General features: G+C 33.7%; 1 protein-coding gene across 2 annotated transcripts; it reads left to right on the forward strand.

Annotated features, from left to right (window-relative positions):
- Nucleotides 1–254: 254 nt before the first annotated feature.
- LOC113497640 (prolactin-releasing peptide receptor-like) lies at nt 255–15,093 on the forward strand. 2 transcript variants are annotated; one of them, XM_026877256.1, is made up of 2 exons: nt 255–601; nt 12,721–15,093. In XM_026877256.1, the coding sequence occupies exon 2, from the start codon at nt 12,823–12,825 to the stop codon at nt 14,143–14,145; it is 1,323 nt and encodes a 440-aa protein (XP_026733057.1). In that variant the 5' UTR covers nt 255–601; nt 12,721–12,822; the 3' UTR covers nt 14,146–15,093. The 2 variants fall into 2 exon arrangements, with proteins under 2 accessions (XP_026733057.1, XP_026733049.1); XM_026877248.1 differs by lacking the exon at nt 255–601 and having other exon boundaries at nt 12,555–14,160; nt 14,525–15,093.
- Nucleotides 15,094–20,434: the final 5,341 nt, after the last annotated feature.

Genomic DNA, 20,434 nt, shown 5'->3' on the forward strand with positions numbered 1-20,434 from the left:
ACCGTCTTGAGTGAAGATATATTACCTCGTAGTAGTTTATCGTCAAAGGAAATTCATTAGCATACTCGAAACGGTTAAACATAACACTATCCTTGATAAGCCAGTTTCGGAACTACAGCTTAAATTATACCACCTACGGATGTAGTTAGCTATAATCATGAAGCGAAAAACGATCGACTTAAGTAAAAAGGTTCTCGTAATAATATTTACTGGCTGGACACATCATGTAAAGTCAGCTCAACAAGAACATTGAAAACAAACCATTTTTCCACCACAAAAATATGGCAGTGACGATTACCTGTCAAAACTTCGCATTGTCGAGACCGACACGGCAAGCCTTAAAAATTTCCGATACGGGGTGGAACGGAAATTTCACTGAAATAATTGCTTCGCCCGTCGTACTATCTGTGGGGCTGCACCGCGCATGCGCGAACCAGACCCGCGCATGGCATCATGTGAAGTGTAAGCTCTCAATTCGGCCAAAAACAAATGCTTTCCTAGTGTTCTTTTTTCAAAAATTAAAACATACAAGTTCTTTTTATTCTTTTGTATTGAAATCTAGCTTGTCTGTGCTTTTGTGCGGGAGTTTGCTTCGATTTTCGTAAGTAACAACACCCCAAGTCGACCTTTCTGTGCCACGAATAACCTCAAAATTTTTTTGGTTGCTGTCACTCCTAATTGATTTCGTTACACTAATTTGATCCTATAGAGCGTGAAAAGCTTTTTATTAGTTATATTTTGTACATTCCGTTGATTCCTTTTCAGTTTGTATATGTAACTGTATGTTTTTGTTACCACGAAAGTGTTGCACGTGTCATCGCGAATCTAAATTTATTCAAGTGAACAAAGACTTGACATTCGTCTTAAAAATAGATAGAGGTCAGTCTAAGCTTATTTTATCTCACCAACCCCAGAATATTGTAACATAAATAAACAATCGACCTTTACAATGTAAATAAATAGTGACATTATTTACATACAAAGATGGCACCGAAATATCTCAAAATATTTTGATACATTTAAAAAACTTATAGGATGATGTTGCAAAACAAATGTCCTGCTATAATGAGGTCTCATCAGCTGTTTACGCGTAGTCGTCGTATATCGTGTAAAATGTTCTCTACTACACCTTCCAAATGAAGACCAACTAATACTTAAATTAATCATATTCGCTACTACTTCAGACCATGAAGTGAAATAAACTTAACAGTGGTTTAAGATTAAGATATATTTAAAAGAGTTTTTCGTGTTTTCGATGTAATTGCTATGAACACGGATCGAAAACGCTCTCGTTAAAACTGTTTACATACATATAGGAATGTTAACACGATCGTTAATATCGCCCTTATGACGTCATTAGTACACAATTAATTTATTAAGTATAACAACCTGTCTCATATTGTATTCCCAAGGGTAAAACATTGTAGGTTTAATGTGTGTCATTTAAATTCAAACTTTTTGTTGATCACCGTTTTTATGAATTTATTTTTATTGAGTTTTAAAAAGGGTGGTTTGCGGCTAATTTACCTATTATCTACATATTTGGCTGATACCAAAATCTGTATGCGTAAGTAAGTTTTGATTGGCCATTGTCCAAAGGGTTCTTTAGGCGTATACGGAATAACCGAAAACCGACTTTTTAGTAAAAGTAGAAACAGCATTGAAAATAATTTTAGTACCTTAAGTATGTAAGCCTTCTACAACCTCACTTTACAATTAAGGCTAAACATATTTAATATTGATGCACCATTTTATGATGAAAGCTTTAGCGCAAGATAATAAAGACATCCTTGAACCAGTTCTGTCAATTTAGCGTTACTAGCACCCTCAACTAATAAACTGCAAGTGATACTAGGAATTGAAAATGGTTCCAACATTTTACGTAGCTTCATGGTAACTACGTAAAATGTTGGGGGAATTTAGGGCTTTATAATGGACACACCATTTAGGCTTAATCTTGTTATTATTAAACATAACGTGGATCTTATTGAAGTAACTTTTGTGAGGCAGATTTATAATTATTTATTTAAAAACGGATGGATTACCGATCAACATACAATGTATCATAATTTTGGGTTAACTTAGCATATGTAAGTTGGCACCTATTAGGTAAAACATTTTTTACTGTTACACTTTAAAAAAAAAATCGCTTATATGTATGTAAACTTTAATTAACATTAAAATAAGCTAGTTTTCGTTTGTTTGTAAGCCCGTCACTATAAGAAATGGCAGTTCCGATTTGATAAAATACTTATACGTTCGACAGTCCATTTATCGAGGTCTACTTTAGGCTATATAGCATCACGCTATAATCAATAGGAGCAGGGAACAGTTAAACGTCCTAACAGTTATCGTGAACGCAGATCTTCTCTGATTAACTGAGCTACTGTAAATTTACTGCGAATATGTTCTTCTATATTAATTTAATATGAGTTCTAAATATAAAGATCAGTTTTCCGGCAACGCCGTCTCTACAACCTGTTTCGTTTGACGTCACTCGAATGGGTTCAGATCGTTAGCTATATCTATGTGTTATTTATATGTGTGTATGTATATCTGGTATCGTAGAAGGAGTTTATTAAAACATTTTTATGGCTTATTACCTTTTTCATATCGGGGTGAGTTGTTGTTTATGATGCTATGAATGTATGTGAATCTGGATATCAACTTCACATCTATTTAGTTAAAACCTCGAATCAAAAGTTTTAAAAGGTACGATTCGTTCTAAATTCGATTTATTTACGTTAAAATTTTGTTTAATTAACTAAAAATAATATTTTTATTTCGGGAAATGTTCGGTTTGATACTTTCCGATGCAAAGTGTTCAGGAAAAACTTAATAAATAAATAAATCTTAAAAGTGTTTTTTTATGACACCTAAGTATATCATATTCCCTCTTTTAGAACGACACCACTAAGGATTCTAAACCTTGTGTCGCATTAAATATCAAAAATGCACCTCACCCAGACGTAGAATAAGCGCTCGGAGATTTAACAATCGCTTCCCCTTCGTCTTCCCCCACCACTGAGGTGGTCTGCCAGTTAGGACCTATACATCTAGCTATCTGTGGAAGTCACAAAATATTCCACTATAATACATAGTTAAAAACGTATCACAGTCTGACGATATATTTTCTCATGTCCTTCATAGATTGTCCATTACTGAAACACTATCACTGCTGATGCATTTCCAATGGATGTCATCTACATAATATCGAAAAGAGGCAATAATATCAATAGTAAAACCATTTGGTACCAAATGGGGTTACAATACATTTCTTACGCGTTACTGACCGATACTTCAGCAGTTTTTGTCGGGTATTATACGTACCTACTTATAACTAGATTCAGTATCGTTCATATCTTGGTGTTGAAATCAGAACATAATCAGACTTTACGATTAACGAACCATAAGCTGTTTGATTATGCCTTTCTTCTCTATGTCTTGCTCATCCATATTTTTGTATGATCTGCCTATCCTCTGTTTACCAAGTCCAAGTCTTCAACGCCATTCGCTTTCATTACCCTGACCAAACTAAACCTTTTCAAAATCTGAAAGGGTAATCTCTGCAGCCGTTACTTTGTTAGCCATTTTTTAGGTCATCGGCCCACCCCATTTACTGCCAGTTGGGCACACAAAAAGGCATGGAACTATCCTATACATGAAGGTAGGTTGAATATATAAAGGAATACTGGACTAGTCGATGTTCCATAGCGTGGGTAAAAATCAGAAAGAGAGACGAAAGTGACGAGACATAAAAAATAAATTGTGGAGAACGTCACTGTGCATATAGATTACACAGAACAATATAACAAATATCGTAGGAAAAAAGGCAGTAGGTGAAGACAATTTGTTGCACGTAGTGTTGCTTCTTCTGTATGAAGTATGTCCAAACGTGGTTTGTAAAAGATCGCTTCGGAGATAAGGCCTTGTGTGGCATCGTGTAACTATTTATCATGCCTTGTACAACAAATTATAGTCCACGTATCTATCATTGCCGTTTCTGGTCATGTCATTTGTTAATTAGATATAACACTTGTGATTTGAAGAGCATGTACAATAATTGTTTGTTTCTTTAATTGACTATGCTTTAGCAAAATAATTAGAATACAAGTTGTGTTTAAACGCAAAATTATGATATCATATTTAAAATTTTCTTTGTTGTGCTTAAGTTTTATGATTACACGGATAGCCAGTGGTATAGGTCACAACGCCAATCCTACTATGTATGTACAAAGCCTCGTGAGTTTGTTTCGTGCGTAGGACAAGCATTGGTGTGATCCGGGAATGCTTGTTCAGAATCTAGGTGTCTTGTACATGTGACTTGAATGCTTTTTCTCTCTCTCTTTCTGCTCTTTTTTTGATACCTTTGTAATATAAAAATTAAATCCCTTTGTGCGCGACATTTGAATTCCAGATTCCTGAATACTACTTTTACGGATACGCTTGCTCTTTGCGATGCAGCTGTGATTGTATAAGCTAGTATCCAGTTGCAATCAGTTTTGTCGCTAAAACTGGTCAAAACACTAGTTCGACTGAAAGATAACGAAAAGAGAAAAACATTTTTAGTTCTGAATTCGAAGCGAGATTTTCCGAAGCTTTTCTTTTGAGTTTATTCGTTCGTTTGAAGCTCAAAGCTGAATTATCTCTTGTATCTGCTGCGTTTTCTTTTTGCATTTAGGCACCTTCTTCTCTGAAATATGCGCTTCTATTAACATGTTGTAACGTTTTTGTTAAGCGACTATACCTATGATAATTTTATTTGGAAGAAATGAATTCCTACAAAGGTGGAAGATAGAATAACTGGTCAAATAGGCTTAAGAAAAGCAAAACAAATTGCTTAACGACCGCTGCTTAACCTCGATCTTTATTTTAAGCATCTGTTGTTATAACGGCAACACATCGTCGTTGAAAGTTTAAAACTATCAGGCAGACAAACAGCGTTGCCTCAGTAATATCTTTCCACTTTAACCCTTGCGGTATAAAACCCTAAAATACAATTAAGTGGTATTAGAGAAACGAAAAATTAACCAACTTTTATGTTTTACTTCTTTCTAATTTTAAATAAACACAATATAATAAGACGGTAGATAATATACCTAATATTGTATAGAGTACTCAGTACTTAGAGAATAAACGTAAAATCTAATTGAAACGGGGCTATATCAGCTCCGCGTAGCATAATGCGGTAGTTTACAAAGACAAGCACTAATTGATAACTTTAACTAGTTATTTCGGTTACTTAACTAAGTTTCCTTTGAAATGACTCAATTATTCTTGAGGTCTGAATTTCGAAGTAAGTTTTTCAATCATCTGATTGGCTTGTTTTGACAAATCAGGGATGCCAGGCGAGGTATAAGTAATTGTGTTCGTAAATTTTGCATTTTATTTTTTTGCTCTATATACACCGTGATTTTTTAGTCGTCTTACAAAAGCGGCACAGTTCATGTATCCAATGACTAGAACACGTTCATGATAAAAAAAATAGGTATTTATGAGATTTGAAAAAAAAATTAAATGCAATTTTTATTCCATATTATGATGCAATTCGTAGTTTTTCAGAAACACAGCTCTGTTGCGAGCGCGGTCCGAGCCTTGTAACATTGGTGAGGGGCATATTTCAGATTTCTCTAGTTTAATTTTCTTCGTACTTATTATCTTAGTTGATGATAAAAAAAAAATAATCGCGCCTAGGGGTATTTTACGTCGGATACATGAACTGGGCTGCTTTTGTAAGACGACTAAAAAATCACAGTGTATATTAGCATAAGTTACGTATTTAGGTAATATTCGTATTAAAATCAAGAAATCCTGTACCACCAGTGTGTGCCGGCCGAAACCTAAGTTACTAGAATTGTATTCGTTAAATAATGGTGGATAATTATTATTAAAAAACATAAAATGAGTCAGATATGCTATTTTAATTTTACTTAAATCATCATTGGCCTAGCCTTTTCCCAACTATGTTGGGGTCGGCTACCAGTCCAACCGGTTTCAGCTAAGTACCAGTGTTTTACAAGGAGCGACTGCCTATCTGACCTCCTCAACCCAGTTACCTGGGCAACACGATACCCCTTGGTTAGACTGGCTGTCAGACTTTTTCAAGCTTCTGACTACCTGTAACGACTGTCAAAGATGTAGGAATAACAGCCTTCCGAAACACGGAGGAACTCGCTATGACAAAGATGGTCACCCATCTACGGACCAACCGCGTCAAGCATAGCTTAACCTGTGATCGAATCACTTATGCGGTTATAGCTTAGCCACGAGCTTTTACTTAAATATTGTTCATTTTTGCTGAAAGTTTAGGTAGTTGACCTTTTTTTCATTAATGTATCCATGATAAACAACAAAGTTATTTATATATTCAGAATAATATTATTAATAAAGAAATTATTGTCTATTGCTTTTACATTCTTGCCAAACTTGTTATAAGTTTGTGTTAATATCCATAGTTTGAAAATCATGAACAATACAATTTATATTGTGCTTTGTATCTATAAAAATTCTGATTTTAAATAGTTATTGTTAAGGAAATTAAATTAAATTAATTCGTGTACCCACTTAAGTTATAATATTTTAAGTTTTATTTTACAAGAACGTTAACTATTGAGGTTATCATACTTTTAAAACGATATCCAACTAAAGAATTCATTTATAAAAAAAAAACGTCGATTAATTATTTATTCATAAATACTGGAAAGCCAAGGACGTGTTTTTATTCTCAACATATTCTGTTTCACTGCTTAACAAAAGCGACCCTATTCTTCTTCCATATTATTCCCGCTATTTATTGATAGAAAAAAAAAAAAACAAAACTCTAACTTTCAAATTAAGAAGACAGACGTCATACGCCATGCTTACAAATAAGCACTAGAATTAATCAAAGATGGCCGAAGACCAACAAATGCTTGTTTATTAGGTTGCCAGTAAGGAGAGCGTACTGGCAACCCGCCAATTTGTGCCAGCCGGATTAGACCATCGTAAACTATTGAGATTATCTTGCTCCCTTTATTGTATTCTAAGTCATTGTTAGGTTATTTTTTTTCTTTTTGTTGATTTTATTTTAAGCCAGCAATATGTTTAACTTGTGTAGTTTTAGTGTTAGGTTGAGTTTTAGACTATACGTTTTCTTTCTTATTTGTTTCTTTTTCTTTTGAGATATTATATACAGGCTTTTGTTTTCTTGATATTATATTAGGTTTTGTTTTTGTTGCTTTAGTAGGTTGCAAAAAAAAAATACTGGGTGTTGCAAATACTGGGTGTAAATACTGGGTGTTGCACTTTCAACAAAGACACTGCATTTTTTCGGCATAAATAGTGATTCATATGCTAGGTAGGCCCATGAGAATTTTTATAAAAATATTCTATACGTTTAAGAGCAAAGTAGATTATAAACATTTATTTTCGTTTTTCTTTTACTATTAGCGTGATGTTTTCACTATTTTCATTTCCATCTAATATGAATTTAAATTCGTCACCTTAGACTAAAACAATTATTATTTACGTCGGTTTAAAAACAGTTACGATGTTAAACCAATAAATTACTCATGATTGATTGATCTGACAAATTGTAATCGTGTTTTCTCAAGAACCGTTTGACAAATTAACCGTACAGTGTGTCTAATATACATAATTCGTTCTAATCGAATTACTTCGTAGGGTTGTCGAAGTTTATCAATCATTCGTTTCATAATATTTTTAAAAGATCTCATCGTACCCAACATGACGTCGTTTTCACCGAAGGCCTTAGTAATGACTAAGTACTGGCTGTGTGTTTGGTTACGTCTATCGACAAGCTGCATCTCATGAACTTAGAATAGCTAGACAATTGATTTTTTTACAAATACTGTATTTTAGTTGTCGCTAAAACAGCAAAAAATTAAAAATCGAATCAATTTCGGTTTGATTTTCCGAGTCAGGTTCGCATTTGACCGGTTTTTCTCAATCTCATTTAGGACATAGCTTTTTGATTGAAATTAGTTTTAACCATGCCGTTAGTACCTTAAAGGTTCGAACATTGATTGTGAAGAGTTAGATCCGGACCATCGCTATAAATACGCATGAGTAAACCGTACTAATATAATTATGTCTCCGCCTCACGAAGCTTAAAATAACATTATTCTAACAAAACCTTCCTTCTGTCCAGTGTAATGGGAATATCGGATGACGGTCGGCACAAGGAATTTAATTTAAATTGAACGTCTCAAATACCTCTTTGATGAAGTTAATTGGTAAATAACTTAACGTGGATTATTATATCGTTAGCCATTCAATTCGGTTATAAACATTAAGTTATTAGGTTTAATGGGATAAGAGGGTATTGAATTATCTTATGGTTTAAAAGCTTTTCTTTTTTTTAATTGTGCCTGTACCTATATTCGTTTTTGGGTAGCTGGTTTGATATCTAGACTATATATTTATTTGAATTGAGTTGAGCCTTTGCAATTTTGTAGGTATATTTAATAAGGTCTTTAATAAAACAACGTGCTTATTTGCACAGAAGAGATGACGTACAATGAATCTATACATATAATAAAATTGTAGAAAAGTGAAAACTGTACATTGAATATTTAAAAAAAAGAATAATTGCAGCGTGGTCTACGAACGATTCCGATGCCGAAAATATGATTTTTAGAATTTTTGTCTGTTTGTCTGTTTGTCTGTATGTATGTCCGGAAAGATCTCGGAAAGTACTGGATAGATTTGATTCAAATTTTCAGAGAATATCAACAAGAGGTCCGGTCAACATACTTTTTACTTATTATCCCGCTTTTCGTTACAGGGGGTGAGCAGGAGCCTTTTATATCTATAAACAAATATCAAATTATCTCATAAACTACTGAATATATTTCGTTCAAATTTTGCATGAACCTTATCGATAGCATGCATAGCATGAATATTATATAACACATGATACAACAAATATACAAAAACCATAACGCTACTATGCAGCGGGCATGACCAGTAAAGTTTTAAATTTTTGGACTCACCCGTAACATCGTGTAATACAATTAAGAGGCGTATTTTCACCCCATTGAGTAGTAGGCAGCACGGTTATCAATTTACACAAAAAAAACATCACGCTATTTATCTTAAGACTTTTGGCAGAGCAATAATAGGATTTTTCGAAAATAAATCATTTTCACAAAATTTGTCATTTTATTCTCTTTCAAGTCTGATATAGAAGGCCTACCGCGACTATTTCACAAGTAAAATAAAAGAAACATAAACTAATACGTTTTTTTTATGCAATTGAATCAATATGCAAAAGAAAAGAAATTAAATTATTTTTATTTTTATTGATGTACTCAAGTTCAAATGTGGAATGCCGTAATATGATTTTGTATTTATTTACGATAGGAGTATATACCTAAGTTTTTAGCTCGGTAATGTTGGCGATGCTACTTCAAGATCAAAACATTCGTAGTGACACTCAACCCAAAGTTGCATGTAGTTCACATTGATCTCATCTATAATTATGCACAACAAAAAATTACTGAACGACACAGTTAATTATTACCTTGGTTCATCTGTAACAACTAGCAACAATTTTTTTTTCTTAAATTTGCAACATTACATAGGCTAAAAGTATTTCGGATAAAAAAAGCCCAGAAAACTTGCATAAAAACTGCATAATAGGTATGCAATGTGAAAGATCTATAAGACCAAAGCTATCAATGAATATACATTATGTATCTATTGATAGAATAATGTCTACTGATACCTGGGATTTTTCAATATTTTAACGATTTGATCGGTCTACATCCGCCATTACAGACACCGCACACGTGGTCCTCCCAAAAATTCCTTTTACAATTTATTGTATTCTCTACTTATTTAAAATTTTCTTATTTCGTAGCCTGGTAAAAACAGGGGAAGGAACGAGACTGAATAAGTCTCTGAGATCCCTAAGCCGACGAGGATTAGGTACATATTTTTGGAAATTTCCACAATAAGGCTGATAATAGCGTGTAGCTATCAGCACTTACATCCGTCATACAATGTGTGGAAAATTCATTTTGGCTGTCGGTATCGACAGCGTAACCTCATAACCAACCTCATGTAGACTTTATTTAAGTTCCATTTATGCAGTAGAGATGACGGTAGGTATTTTACTTCAATGATCGTCAGGTATGTTAACGAATAAAATACGTAATTTTTCAAATTTGTAAATTGGTACGGTAAATAGAACTCATGCACATGAAGTCACTTTTATGTTTATTTAAAAAAAGGGGTGTCTGATAGTTTTATTATCACGCTATTTATTTATCAGCAATTTAAAGGCAAATCATGATCAAAACACCAGGGGGCCAAGATAACACGTTTACCAACTTTTTATTTTGGAAATATTCCAAATGTTTGTAAGGAAGATCAGTTTTAATATTAAGAGGACAATCAAACGTGTTTCAGGAAACCGTTTATCAGGGCGCAATTTTGCAAAATCTTATATCTTATAACACTATGTAAAATCCACAGTTACCGAGCCCGAATCTCACTTCACCAGCTCCGTCCACAAAAATAATTTGACATCTTCCTTATATGATCAGAAAACATCGTGTGTGAAAATAACAACTGCCTGGCTATCACTGTTCCTGAGAAACAGCCAGATGACAGACAGACAAACGGACACCGGGGCCTCAGTAATATGGTTCTGGTTTACCTCTTTGGTTACAGTACAATAATAATTTTATGATATCTCATAATCACTGTCATAATCCGTCTAGCAATTTCAGATGTAGGCCGGCCCAAGAACAGACGTGCTCGAAAATCATAACCCACCCAATTAGAAAATGGAAAACCCTCGAAAGTAAAACATTTATGCAGAAGTGCTAAGACTGAGTGTATAACTCAGTCTTAGCACTTCTGTTATTTTTTCCTACTTGCACCCCCCCCCCCATTTTTGAACGGCTCGATTTGTAAAACATGTCTAAACGAATACTCGCACATAATTCACGTTTAAATTAAAATAGTTCAGTTCGTTCAGAAGCTATGATGTCACAGACAGACAGACAGGCAGATATATGTCAAAGTTATAAGCCCCTCTTTTTAGGATTAAATAAAGTGGGTCAAAATCGCGCGTAAAGAAGTTGGTTACAAACAAACATACAGGTAAAGCTAATAAAAAGCGTGTAATAAGAAAAAGTCATTAAAACAGCTGTGAAATATTTGACACCAGGATAGTATCGTAAACGATGAAATGTGTTTGATTCAAACATTTGATAGTTTTTGGGCCGCTCAAGATTCATTATAATTTAGAAATAAAAAAGCAAGCTTAAAATATAAAAAAAAGTGTTTCATTTTCAATATTGCATTAGATTTTTACTATGATCGTTATTATTAAACTTCATAGTTTTTCACATCTTGAGAATCACGCAGACAAAGTCGTGGGCAACAGCTAGTAATTATATATGTATTCGGACTTGGAATTGACATAAACAGTTTGCTTTATTAGCAAACAGATGGCGCTAAAGTTAGATTTTATGTTCTTTAATAGAACAACAATGTAGTAATGCGACAATAGCGTACGTAGAGTGTTTATTTATTATTCCTTTATATCAATCACCTCAGCTTATTCACCAGCTGTCCACCACTGAACATAGATCTCCTTTAAGATATGCCTTTGATATCACGTAAAGATGACCTAAAGCAAAATCACTTCATAAACAACAGAGTAATCCGCGAAGAGAAATAAAGAAAAACATACAGAGTAAAAACACGATTTTCACTTAAAACTAGAAACTTAAACTCAGTTCAGGGAATCACGGAAGAGGTGCTGAGCGGCTTGGAGTTTCTAAGAACGAAATAAAGTAAATGAAACAATTCTCACAATTAGTTCAGCAGTCTAATCCAGCGACCACGGAGAAAACAAAAGCGAGTAGCATTACCGAATGCTTCACAAAATTTAGTTTTCGACAAAACAATTTACAACGGAGAAACATTTTAATTAACTACACAGACTCATTACGAAATTTTCTCGAGAATCAAGAACAAAATACTTGCCGTGTTTAAAAGTAGCTCAAGTTAGAAGGCTTTAGCGGTAAACTTGTAAATTTTAACAATATATACCTAGATGAAACTCTGTTCCGTTGTGAAGCAATGGGGCTTCTTTTTCAATCTCTTATTTTAAATTAAAATTGTAGTTTTTTAAGATGAAGTTTCGTTTTCGTTATTTTTACTCTTTGGGTTCGGAAAGATTTAATTACTGAGACCCCGCGATCTCACCAATTGAATCTCGAGTACGGTGATAGCTAGACAGTTAAAATTCTGATAGATTTCTGATGCCCCTTTAGAATAAAGATCGACGAAGCAACGGTTATGATGAATGGTGTCACAAAAAAGGGTCAGACGAGTAACTTCTTTTGGCTTTTAAATGAGATGCATTTTAATTTGTTTTTCAATATTGTAATTAAAACACTGTTTGCAATTTAATAACTTCTACTTCATATAGAACGTACGTAATGGATTTTACGTTTCTATTGTAATGAAAGACTTTCAATTTTTTTTTTCTTTAGTAGATTATATTTCGTAGATATTTTTTGTGAGGGCGATTGATATTGCTGATTGAAATCTTTATGATGATCCTCAAAATAATATTGTATGTCATTTACTTCAATTCAATAGAAGTAAGCAAGTTTGTAGTAATCGTAATTTTGAAACTGTTAAGAGAAATCCCGGCTTATTGGGACGGAGTTTAACAAACTTTTTATATTGTTTCAGGTTCGACGCTAATAAAGTTCAGGACGTCGTTGCCATAAACTTGAGTTTTAAAGCCAAAACAAATTGGAATCTGCACTTTACAACGGAGGGTAACACGGTACGATGAACGAGACCACTTTCAATTACACAGAAATATACATAAAGGAGAAGTCCAACCAGACGACGCCAGACACTCTCCCGCCGGCACACAGCGGCTATGAGAACGTCATCGACAACAAATGGATCCAATCCATTTTCTGCATCATCTACACCGTGATATTCGTACTAGGATTACTCGGCAACATCCTAGTATGCTTCGTCGTCATCAGGAACAAGGCCATGCAGACCGTCACCAACCTCTTTATTAGCAACCTCGCCCTCTCTGACATATTACTTTGCGTATTCGCCGTCCCCTTCACTCCGCTCTACACGTTCCGCGGTGCCTGGAGCTGGGGCTCCCTCTTATGCCACATTATGCCTTTCGCACAGGGATGCAGTGTATACATATCCACGTTGACGCTTATGTCTATAGCTATCGATAGGTTCTTCGTAATCATCTACCCGTTCCGACCGAGAATGAAGATTGAAACGTGTTTGATAGTCATCGTTATGATTTGGACTTTTGCTATAACAGTGACGATGCCTTACGCTATTTTCATGACGTACTATGACCTAGATATAGGCAGGTTTTGTGAGGAGACGTGGCCGTCAGAGAGGTTGCGGCGAGTGTTCGGCTCGGTGACATCTGTGTTACAATTCGTATTGCCCTTTGTTGTGATTGCCTTCTGTTACACGTGTGTCAGTTTTAAATTGAATGACAGAGCCAAAGCTAAAGCCGCTAGCAAAAATTCACGAAAAGAGGAACTCGACAAAAACAGAAAGCGACGAACAAACCAGATGCTGATAGCTATGGTTACTATATTCGGACTGTCGTGGTTACCTTTGAATATAATAAACCTATGCAACGACTACTACATGTACGCAATACACTTGAAATATTACTATTTAGTGTTTTTCATAGGACACGTAATAGCCATGTCCTCGACATGCTACAATCCGTTCATTTACGCTTGGATGAATGAGAATTTCCGCAAAGAGTTTAAGCAGCTGATTCCATGTATTGATTCGTCAGCGAACATAAGGGGAAACATTCCTTTAGATCAGATGGGAGTGGGTCCATCTGAGAAGACATTTAATGGTAATACCACGACTGATAGTTACCTGGGCTCCAGTTCCCAGAGAGGGACGTCATTCCGGCATAAAAGGAAGCCGAGTGCTGCTGCGGATGTCGAAAAAAGCGGAGTGGAACTTAACGAGGATTTACTGACCGTTGACGTGAAACATTGTCACATATCCACGAGTTACAACCTGCGACGGGAGTCTGTGAAGCTGCGACTCATCAACGAGGAGTCGTTCGACGGGACGCCGTCCCAAAGTCAATTCTAACAGTTGATGTCCCGGGTAAGCTTTTTTAATTTAAAAACAGTAGTGTCAGCAAAAACAAATCGTGCTCTGGAATCGAACGAACCTTTTTGTTATAAAATTGTCTTTTTATTGTCTATTCTGACGCGGTTGTCGTTGTTTACGTTTCCAGTAAATAGCAGCAAGGTTAAATGTGACAATGTTTTGACTTTATGCTAATCTAGCACGAGCCTCTGACTTTATGAGATTGTCGCAAATATTTTGTCATATTGTCTCAGCTTTTTAAAATTTTCCTGTTTGTTCTTAAAACTAAAAATGTTCTTTTTCCCATCGATCAAGTATTTTTCTGTAAACAGTTTATGGTTAATTCAGCTGACTTATTGTATTGTTTTCTCTTCCACAGGTACGCCAATGGAAGCGTTCCCAAATATGAACTGTGAGAAAATATATATAGGTGTAAGAGTACCCGATATTTTTGGAGTGAATTTATTTTTTACATAAAATGTCTTTACTATTGCACAATCGACTACTGAATTACGCTTATCGATTTACTAAACCTTTAGATTAATAAAACATTGTATTTACGTTAAATCAATTATTCGACCATGAAAGTAGACGGAATTGCGAAATCGAGTTTGTTGGTTTCGCAGTTTCGTTTTGTACCCAAAGGCCTTTGTACTGCCCAATGTCCCTAGAATCTGCTTAGAATAAGAATTGTAATATAATTAGACTCGTAGCCTTATTGTTAGTAAGTTCGAGCCCCAGTCCTAAGATCTAGGTATAAAGAGGTTTTATTTGTTGTTCCTAACGGCACAAGTTTTGAATCCCAATGAGTCCTTGAGTCTGCAGTATTTAATTCTAATGCCTCGTTTAGACCGCCAAACTATTCGGAGGATAGTTATTGCACCAATGTTAGTTGCCGCATGGAACTCGTTTTGGTACAATTTTGCGGCTAGAAACGAGTGCACTCGAACAAAGTTTACTTACTCGTTTAAGTACAGCGTCTAAATGAGGCATAACTTGTAAATTGAAGTCGATGTGAAAACTGTGTGAGTTATTGAATGTTGATCTTATGAATTTTCTTAATGTCTATGGTATTAGTGAGTAAATGTGAAATTTTGGAACTGAAGAGCAGATACCTATATTTAGATTAGATTTAACAATTAAGTATTGGCTTAAAGCTAAAGCTGGCTAGAATAGATCGCAAAATAAAGCAATTTAGACTATGAAATTAAACTATATTTATTTTATGGAAATCAAATTAGAATTATGAATGAAAGATGATTTTTTTTAATATTAATTAAATATTGAAATTTGTTTTAACATGTACTAATAAAAAAAGGATTTCTAATTTCATTGTTGCATTTTTTTTAATAAATTTATTTATAGATATTATAAGAATAAAATATATGAAAATGTAAATAATTAAAGTCAATGATGAAAGCAGGGACATGTCACATTTTTGTAAAATAATGCACACAATTTTGATTGGTTTAGAGCATATTATATTATTAATGATCTAAGGATCTATTGCCACCTCTCAAAACTATACCGTCATTGTGGGAGAGAGATAATGCTCTATGGAGTATAGTTTGCTATCTCTTTTCCTCAGCAACAGTCTTTATAAAGAGGTTTTATTCGGTCTCCTCTACGTACAATTCCAACAACCTTATAATACGTCCTCGTGATATCAATACACAACTTATTGATAGATTTTAAATGTAAGAGAAAACATAAGATAAGAAAATTAATTCAAACTGCATTTAAAAATTGCCTCTTGAACCGCCATCCTATTTTTGTAGGAGGATTTATACTTTTGAATTTTATTGTAAAAATGCACAGTTGCCTACAGATTTATGTTATCAAAGACAGTTTTATCTTTAGACTAGAATTTGATTGATGTAGATTGTATAAAGATATGAATGGGTATTAGATATCGTTTACACTACGACACAGTGTTGTGTACATACCGCGCTATTGGTAACGCTTGACTCAGACAAACTTCTATTTGACTTGATCAGCCTTTTTAGAACTGAGTTCAGTGTTGCAATACGACTGCCTGAATCTGACATTTATTGCAAAATAAAAACTTTTTATAGAAGTGTCGTATTGTAAACGTGACAATTACATAGTTATCAACAAATTAATATAAGTATTGGTTACATCAAAAAGGTAAAATAAAGTAATTTTAGTAAACCACAAACCTACAAAACCGGTAAATGCGAGTCGGACCCTTGAACTGAGGCTTGCGTACAAATAGGTTTAAGGCCCACCAAATCGACAAATTTCAGATAGACCGAAGCAACTGTTGCGATAGTGGCAGCAGAAAATCAGTTTAGGTATCACTATCATTCATGACAGACAGCCTGGTGACGCGCGGACACACAATAACTTTGCACGTACTCATCATCGGCCTAGCCTTTTCCCAACTATGTTAGGGTCGGCTACCAGTCCAACCGGTTTCAGCTGAGTACCAATGTTTTAAAAGGAGCGACTGCCTATCTGACCTCCTCAACCCAGTTACCTGGGCAACACGACACCCCTTGGTTAGACTTCCTGTCAGACTTTTCAACGATTAACGATTAACGATTGTCAAAGATGTTGGGATAACAGCCGGGACCCGCCGGTGATCGAATCACTTATGCGGTTATAGCACAGCCTCGAGCTCCTCCACGAACTTTGCACGTACTATGAGCGTCTAACAAGACTCTTGTCATTGTTCTCACAAGATCGCGCCACGTAAATCGGCGAATATCAGTGACCCGCTTTCACAACTGCTACAGAACAGCAGAGCCAAGTTCAGTATAACCAATAACTTAAAGTTTTCGTTCAAATGTAATTCAATTATAGTAATTTGTTGATAAAAATGTATGTGCAAAGAGATTTTAGTGTCAAATATTAATGTGAGTCAATGTTAAGCAATATGTCTTACTTAATAATAGGTAGATAACTTAATAAATACTATTAGACGAAATAACCACTAATTATCATCAATATTATGAAAAATGTGTAATAGTATTTTATTGAGAGAATAATAATTGTTAGAAACTAAATATTAAATGTCTTGCAAAGCACAATTAAAATACCGGTAATTTATAAACAAAAATATGAAACTATAATAAATTCTATATTTTAATGGAATTGCAATTAAAAATATCCTACCTCTGAATTACTTTACTATAAAATATATTTTTAAATTATTAGATGATAATATTTATAGAAATCGAAAAATATCACGTATAAAATAAAAATATCTTACGTTGCATTATTAAGCATATCTACTTTATAATATATTTTAAAAGTTGTACAATGTAAAGATAAATAGGAAAAGATTGAAATAATAATCAGTATTTTTTTTTGCATTTATTGTAAAGTATATTTTTTTTATTGTAATTTTAGTTAAACCAGTGTTCATTTGTTTAATGTTGCTAAATTATAGAAAAAAATGAAAGCAGAATTTATTATCGACAGAAATATATTTATTTAAAAAATATATTTTATTCAGTTGTTCATTAATTGACTGTACTTTCGAAATTCAATTTAGAAATACAATGAATGTGATATGGAAATAAATTAGTATAAAACCTAAAAAAAATAATGCTTATTAAAACGTAGAATTGTTTGTTAAATTAAAATAAAGTCTAAAATAAACTGAAATAAAACCTTTTACAACGAGAACACTATATCAATCGCCTTATAATTAAACAGTCATTCCTAAAGTTCCTAAATTACATATTATCTTCAATCTTGATATTTTCCTCTACCAGTTACCACGAACTCTTGAAGTAGGACTTGAGTAGCTGTCGTGGAAAAGAGAGTGCATTAAGAAAACATCAAATGCCGAGCAGTCAGTCTCCTCTTTTTGCAGTCTTCTGTTTTACTCGTCAAAAGTCTGCTTTAAGAGGGCGTGGTAATCTCAGTAAATACATAAAAAGAGAGAGAATTAAATTATAAGCTTCTTCGAACAATTCCTGATAGAATATATACTGATGCACGACTTTTAACGATTAACTCAAACGCAACTTCAAGACTCTTCAATATCTCTGTCTTTATTTTACACCTTAATATGACAGAGATAGCATGATGTGTAAAAGTGACTTAAGTTGGGTTTGGGTATTCGGCGATATGTTGAAGAATTGTATTTCTTGTTCCATAGGTTAAGTTGTTTTAGTCTGATCAAGCAAGAACAATTTATTGCAAATTTCTGATGTATAATATTTCATCAAAGCATTCCTTATAATTATAAGCAGTAAATGAATATTTGTAATTGTAATGTCTACATAAGGCACATAAAATTATACCTAAAAAAGTATTTCTGTCTAGAAAAAGATGAATTATTTTATATGCAGACTACAGAAAAGGAGAAAATATATTGGTCTTGCTTGTTAAAAGTTTTTATTGCACTGTTCAAAAATAGTTTTTTTTCTGTAATTATTTATAGCAGTACTTAATAATTTATATTGTAAAAAATAAATAAAGAATTTATTTTACGCACACTACAAGTAACATAAAAATAAATTTAGTATCCCTTTGTGTCGAGTTTATTTCGCGTTCCTATTTTTTCCCAAGCCTGGCTTTTTAGGATTATATTTTAACCAGATTCAGCTGAAAACGATTATTTACATGGAGCGACTGCATATTGCCTATCGGAATTCCAAAACCCATTTCACTCTGAGAAAACTATGTGAAACTACCAAAACTGTGAGAAGGTTCAGAATTCCAAATTCTCTTTTCGGGGGTTTTATAAATAATCACTGGGCTATTCATTATTATTGTATAATTAGTATGTAAAAATTATTCTTACAAAAAATATTGTTAACACCAGTAAAACAAACAATTCATTATTTTTCGTTGCAAAATTGTTTGCAATTGTTATAATTCAGAAGCCTTATCCCGTTTTGCCAATTTTCTTCTGTTGGCTATTTACCTATCCAAAGACTGTGGTTTCTTAGGTTTACGCGAATGTTAGACATTGAAATGAAACTACTTTTACGGATTTTATCGCGGTTTAATTTTAGATTTTAGTTCCCGACGTTTCGAAACCTTTGCAGGTATCATGGTCATGGCATCCGTAAAAGTAGTTTCATTTCTATCCAAAGACTCTCAAATGAAGAATAACATGGCTATATGACGTTGCGGTAATTCTTCTGCTACAACTCCCTTTGGAAGTCACAACTGTTTTTCCATAAAATATTTGGTGTGACAAAAGATGACACATTAAAAAGTCTTTAAATAATTATTTAGATTAGGGAAAACTAAAATGTTTATTTAAATCCTTCAATAAATAATATAATTGAATCGTAATTGCATTTTAACATAATTTTCATTTGGCAATATTATCAGACATCACAGCGCGGCGGGTTCATATATTTTATTCTATTCTTCAATATTGTTTTTACAGAAAATTTTCACGATATGACTAAAGCTCCGCTTTCTCACCGTTCATCTGTCACCAGGCTGTATCTCAAAAACCGATATACCTAGACGGTTAAAATTTTCACAGATAACGTTTAATATATCTGTTTCCTCTACAACAGCAAAACATCAAAATAGAGGCAACGCATAAGCCACGGTTAGTACATCTTTTTAATCTATAGGTGACCATTTTATTTTCAAAAATAGTTTTTTTAAGTCTATTTTTAAGGAACCCATTGCGATTCTGACTCACACCTGACGGGTTATTATTGGGCACTATAAATTACGCTTCTATTTTCAATCAAAAGTATCTGGACTTATACTAATGTTATTACGCCATAAAGTAGACTAACAGACAAGTGTCTCGTTCATTCACAAAGTGTACTTGATTCTGTCATTACAATACACAACCTACTTACTCACAATGTATTGTAATATGAATATTTCTTGCAATACGCCAAACAATTAAGTTCTTACTTAATTGCTCAAGATTAATATTTCACTCCACGTTACGTACAATAATTACAACTCTTGTGTCGTAAATTTTCAGAGAAATCATATTCGTTGCTTTGTTGTAACAATATTGCTTTCACACTTATTCTTATGACATTCTATAGAAGATTGCGAGATGAAGTTTGAGTCTTCTAAACGGCTGTCGGAATTGAAAATGACAAATGTATGTCTGAAAAGGCGAAACACTTGTCTGTTAGTGTACTTTATGGCGTAATAACATTAGTATAAGTCCAGATACTTTTAATTTAAAAAAGTTCGTATTTCGTGTAGTCATTTTTCAGACGTTTCGAAACGTTACCGACATCTTAAAGTCTCTCTTCTTTTGTAGCGCCTAGGTAGAAAAAAATTGCTTCTTTCTAATTGTTTCCGTAACCAAAAGGATAGA

Source organism: Trichoplusia ni, chromosome 1 (genome assembly GCF_003590095.1).
Source record: "Trichoplusia ni isolate ovarian cell line Hi5 chromosome 1, tn1, whole genome shotgun sequence".
NCBI classification, from domain to species: Eukaryota; Metazoa; Arthropoda; class Insecta; order Lepidoptera; family Noctuidae; genus Trichoplusia; species Trichoplusia ni.

Excerpts from the sequence above, each read along its gene's own strand:
- LOC113497640 (XM_026877256.1), top strand. The coding sequence starts at position 12,823 with ATGAACGAGACCACTTTCAATTACACAGAAATATACATAAAGGAGAAG.